The 5,170-nt window shown below is 36.5% G+C and overlaps 2 protein-coding genes across 4 annotated transcripts in view; one reads left to right on the plus strand and one right to left on the minus strand.

The window, feature by feature from the left end:
* On the plus strand, window positions 1-3,022 carry LOC102597364 (pentatricopeptide repeat-containing protein At3g22670, mitochondrial). 2 transcript variants are annotated; one of them, XM_006360699.2, is made up of 2 exons: window positions 1-72; window positions 1,206-3,022. In XM_006360699.2, exon 2 carries the CDS (start codon window positions 1,216-1,218, stop codon window positions 2,929-2,931), a length of 1,716 nt encoding a protein of 571 aa, XP_006360761.1. In that variant the 5' UTR covers window positions 1-72; window positions 1,206-1,215; the 3' UTR covers window positions 2,932-3,022. The 2 variants fall into 2 exon arrangements, with proteins under 2 accessions (XP_006360761.1, XP_015170466.1); XM_015314980.1 differs by having other exon boundaries at window positions 8-72; window positions 1,211-3,022.
* An 88-nt stretch (window positions 3,023-3,110) lies between these two features.
* LOC102597912 (ATP-dependent RNA helicase SUV3, mitochondrial) overlaps window positions 3,111-5,170 on the minus strand; it is a 13,648-nt gene continuing 11,588 nt past the window's right edge. For both annotated transcript variants that reach the window (XM_006360701.2, XM_015314981.1), the window contains 4 exons: window positions 5,082-5,127; window positions 4,884-5,000; window positions 3,662-3,753; window positions 3,111-3,581 (listed from right to left, as the gene is read on the minus strand). In XM_006360701.2, coding sequence (XP_006360763.1) covers window positions 3,467-3,581; window positions 3,662-3,753; window positions 4,884-5,000; window positions 5,082-5,127 — 370 coding nt within the window. In that variant the 3' untranslated portion in view covers window positions 3,111-3,466. The remainder of the gene's footprint in view (window positions 3,582-3,661; window positions 3,754-4,883; window positions 5,001-5,081; window positions 5,128-5,170) is intronic.

The following is a 5,170-nucleotide window of genomic DNA, read 5'->3' on the forward strand; positions in this document are numbered from 1 at the left end:
ACTAACAATAAATACATGATTTTTTTATATTCTGCTTTTCTTCAAGTGTTAATGCGGTGCTTCTCTTTTTAGGTATGTACCTTCTTCATCCTTTGTCTGTTCAGTGCTTATGGTTCTTCGTTTAATCTTTGCCGCTTACTCGAATTTATTTGTTTTTTGTGCGTGTCTATATATATGTGTGTGTGTTTTCGTATTTGAGCAAACTGAATTTGGGGTTCTTTGGAGGATTTGTAATTTTGATGGTTTTAGGGTTGAGCCGCCCTTGGAAGTGAGGGTTGAGTGTTGGGCTGTTAAAGTTTAGACATATTCACAAAGATGAGTTGTTGCTGTGTGACTAAGCTAAGCTAAGATAAGATGGATATAGGGTCATACAAGATTTGAAATGAACACAGCAACATACAATGAGGATAGAATGAGAGAATGTAAGGCTTGGTCATGTATTGCATAGACTCTAGATGCACTAGCCTATAAGGAAAAGAACAATAATGAGTGTTAAAAGGAGATGAGGTTGATACTTACCATTTCACAAAAGAAGAGGGGACGCCGTAGAATCAAAATCATATGAAAAGAAGTTGTATTGAAAGACTTACAATAGGGCACTGTGGAGTGTGGAAGAAAACAATTTATAAAAGTGATACCTATTAGTAGTTGGGAGTCTTGGGACGAAATTCTAGTCATCCGTTTACTTTAGTTGTTCATTTAATCCTATATGAGATTATATGCTAATAGAAATACAAAAACTTTTAATACTAAGTGTTTTGGTTTTTTGTATAATATGCGTCTATGAAGAGATTTAATGGAGCAACACACTCAATGAGGACTCATATAGTAACCGCATCTTTTTTGGGATTGAGGTCTATTGGTTGTTGTAAGATACTAAGATCTGTATTTTTATTTACGAAAACGAGATGTCTTTGTTTAAGGGTATTTTTAGCATTTCAGAGTTCTTTTGTATTGCTAATTCATGTATTGTTATTTCACATTCAATCTGACAAAAACAAGATGATTTTCATTAAAGTTATACAATGTATTGTTTTTGTAGGACAAAAATGGTAACCAATTGCTATATTAGTGATATCAAGCATTGTATTAAATAGGTAGAGTTTTATGCATTGTTATCTTTTCTATGCCAGAAACCGAACAGCCTGTCATTGTCTATCTTAAAGATGCTTCAGTGCTGGTTCTTTCTGACTTTGTCATTCCAGGTTAGTTGAAATGATATCCAGCTTGAAGCGTTTCCCGCATTTCTGGTGTTTGGGAGCTCAAAGGCGTCTGTATGTCTGGAGGAGTTCTGTTCACTATGTTTCTGATGATTTGTTGTGCAATAGATTGTGTACTATGACTGAGACAATTAACATTAATCAGCAGCCAAAGGTGACCGAGTCACCAGAACTTCCAGATTGGGTTAAAATTGTTAAGGAGGAGGAAGCAGCAGTTAAACTGGAAGATGATGACTTCTTACTTCCCTCATTCTCAGAATGGGTTAAAAATGAAAAGCTTCGTGCAAGAGAAATTGATGTGAGAAGTTTGGCAAGTGATTTGACGGAAAACGATGTTGATAAGATCAGCAAAGTACTGAGGTTTAATTTCAAATCACCCAATGCTGTTGTGGATGCATTGAATAAAAGCAGATTTGTTGTTTCAGAGTGTTTGGTTGAGCAAATTTTGAAAAGGTTCAGTTTCGAGTGGATACCTTCTTACGGGTTTTTTAAATGGGCAAGAGTGCAAAAGGATGTCACACTTTCCTCTGACTTGTATAATCTAATGGTTGACAACTTAGGAAAATCAAAGAAGTTTGGTCTTATGATGGAATTGTTGGACGAAATGAGTCACTTACAAGGATATGTTTCATTGAATACTATGAGTAAAATCATGAGAAGGTTTGCCAAGTCTGGTAAATATGAGGATGCCATAGGGGTATTTGAAAGAATGGAAGAATTCGGTTTACAGAAGGATACAAGTGCGATGAATCTGTTAATCGATGCATTGGTGAAGGGAGGAAGTGTCGAGCATGCTCATAAGGTCTACCTTGATTTGAAGAATCATATAGCTCCATCAGTTCAAACATATAATATCTTAGTGCATGGTTGGTGCAGAGGAGCTAGAAAAATTGATAAAGCAAATGAAACAGTTAAAGATATGGAAGAACATGGTTTAAGGCCTGATGTGGTTACTTATACTTGCTTCATTGAAGCCTATTGTCGTGAAAAAAAGTTCCCTAACGTTGATGCTATTTTCAAAGAGATGCAAATGAAGGGGCACTCACCAAGTGTGGTGACATATACTATAACTATGAAAGCTTTAGGGCAGGCAAAGGAATTGAACAAAGCCTTGGATGTATATGAGAAGATGAAACAAAATGGTTGTGTTCCTGATAATTCGTTTTATAGCAGCTTGATCCATATATTAGGAACAAGTGGGAGACTGAAGGATTGTTACGATATATTTGAAGATATGCCAAATCGAGGAGTCTCACCTGATACGTTCACATATAACACAATGATTACAATTGCTGCACACAACTCTAAAGAAGAGGATGCTTTAAAATTTCTCCAGAAAATGGAGGAGAGTCAATGCAAGCCTGATATTTGTACTTACGCACCATTATTTAAAATGTGCTGCAGAATGAGAAGACTGAAGGTTCTATCCTTCTTATTGAACCACATGTTCAAAAATGACGTGAGCATGGATCTTGGAACATATGCTCTTCTGGTTCGCGGTCTTTGTAGGAACAGGAATCCTGAGCGTGCTTGTGCTGTTTTTGAGCTAGCAGTGCTACGAGGGTTCCTCCCTACAGACACCATGTATGATAATCTCATCAAAGAACTCGAGAAAAGGGGTTTAAAGGAAGAAAAGAAATATGTAGAAGAACTGATGTCACAAGCTAAGCAGCAAGCATCAGACATTTCATCCGAGAAACCTAAAGAATAGATCTTTTCTTGTTTGTAAGGGAAAAATGTTGTACAATTCTTTTCCTTCTTTTGGTAACATCTATGGAGCTAGCAAGATTTGGTTGACAACATGTTGATTTTTGTTCTCTTTATTTTTCTGCTCATGTTACTGAAGTTCTAACCCAAAGGTTCTTTGCTTAAAAGAAGATTGGACAAAAATTGTCACAAAATGAAAGATGTATCTTATGTATTAAAAGGAAAATAAATACAAAAGAACACTGTGTGTAATCTGTTGAGAACATATAATTGAGCATAATGTACAGAGAACAACACATTCAATTTCTTCAACCTAAGAAAGAAAACTACAAATGCATTCCCTGGAAACCAGCCAAACTTCTTGACCAGAATCAGTGTTGAACATGGGGTGTGTATTTCATGATTCGGAAGCCTCCATCTCGAGCCATCTTGTTACAGACATTTGAATGGTAACACGAAGAGTTAAACTTCTGTCTAATTTCTTGGCTTTCATCTCGAGCCACCTTGTTACAGACATATTTGAATAGTAACACGAAGAGTTAAAACTTCTGTCTTGTTTCTTGGGAGATCAGTGAAATCGATCTACTTTTTTGAGTTAATCTTTTTGTCCTTGGCCTTTGCCATCCTTGTCCTTCTAGGAACTCCTCTATTAACCTGAAAATGAACGATTAAAGAGCATTAGATATCAGAGCAAGGACTTATTAAAACAGGAAAAGGCTACTAACTATACTCACATGCTGCAAATAGCCTTCTGTGAGGAAGCCAGCTCGCGATCTGGAAAGCTCTCCTCCAAGCGATAACTCAACCAAACATACAGATCCAAAACCTTCCAATTATGACAAACAGTGAATTTCATTTATTTTTTTAAATAGCTAACAAGGGTATATTCTATTTGAAATGTTATCCAGGGAACACCCAAACAGAAAACATCAGCAGATAACAATGAACACATTTAGCAACCATCTTGATATGCATTGTCGCCACCAAGTAATATTAGTTACAGCAGTCTAAATGTACACATCGGAAAAACAAGTTTGCACCAAGATAATATCAATGTTAGATCAGTAACAGGAGGCAAGTGATTTTTAAATTAACAGGCAGACTGTCATACTCCCAACTTCTGTTTCAACTTCCAATTTTTACGACTTTTTTACTCATTGGATAGATTAGAGCAAGAAATGGTACATATGAACAAAAAATCTGGTCAAATTCCATCCAACAGAAGATATAAGAAGCTTGTCTACATGAAGTTCTCAAGGAGTTATGGAAGAAAATGAAATTTTGACATACCCCAATAGAGTTAACTACATACTCTGAGAATAATTAATAATCATAGAGTGAATATCCCCCCACCCACCCCAAATTTTAAGAATGAGGGCCTCTCATGCTCATGAAAATTCATGGCCTACAATAACTATGCCCAAAAACTAGAAGACTTTCATAAAATGGAAGAAGATGCTGAGATGAAGTTCCAAGAATTCCGACTCTACCCTTGCACAAAACGAGACTCTTTTACAGTTGAGCACAATAAATATGAGTCAATCCATCAACTTAACCTCAATCCCTAGTCCCTAGACTACTAAGGATCGGCTACAGAATCCTCCATATCCATTAGACTTTATCGAGGCCCATTTCATCAATACTTGTAAGCAGTTTGTCTTTTGAAGCAAATTCAGCTTTCACAAGGATCACCATAAGTGCAATTATTGTGATCACTAAGGTAAGCAACAAAAATGCTTTCATAAACATAAAGCATCATATGTTACAGAGGATATGAATTCAGAAATCATTCTGAACACTTGTAAGCAATCACTCTTAGGGTTTGGAAATTAAGAGATCCAGCTATGGTTTTTATTAAAAGGACTGCTCCCTTGACTATAGGTTCTTCACCTTCCCCTGGTGAACTGCTTAACGGGTGTGGACAAAGTGTGATATAACAAAATACGACATGCTAACCTTATGAATTGATTCAAGCTCCTTGAGTGCAGTATGAGATGTTGGCACCTTAAGTGTCCCAGGAGTAAATATTTCTCGCAGTCGTACCAGGCCATTGTTAGAATAATTTGTCGCAAACTGATGCATCAAAGTAGTGATCATTAAAGTAGTCATTCAAAACAGCCATCCTTGAAATGCTTAAGGCAAAAATCATCTTACTTGAGTGAGGCCTTGAGATGAAATGTCATCATCCATTTCAACCGGACTGCATATGACAAATAGAAATGAGTCAATGCTAGAAGCCCCCT

Source organism: Solanum tuberosum, unplaced genomic scaffold, assembly GCF_000226075.1.
Source record: "Solanum tuberosum cultivar DM 1-3 516 R44 unplaced genomic scaffold, SolTub_3.0 scf00334, whole genome shotgun sequence".
Lineage (NCBI taxonomy): Eukaryota > Viridiplantae > Streptophyta > Magnoliopsida > Solanales > Solanaceae > Solanum > Solanum tuberosum.

Excerpts from the sequence above, each read along its gene's own strand:
- LOC102597364 (XM_006360699.2), top strand. The coding sequence starts at position 1,216 with ATGATATCCAGCTTGAAGCGTTTCCCGCATTTCTGGTGTTTGGGAGCT.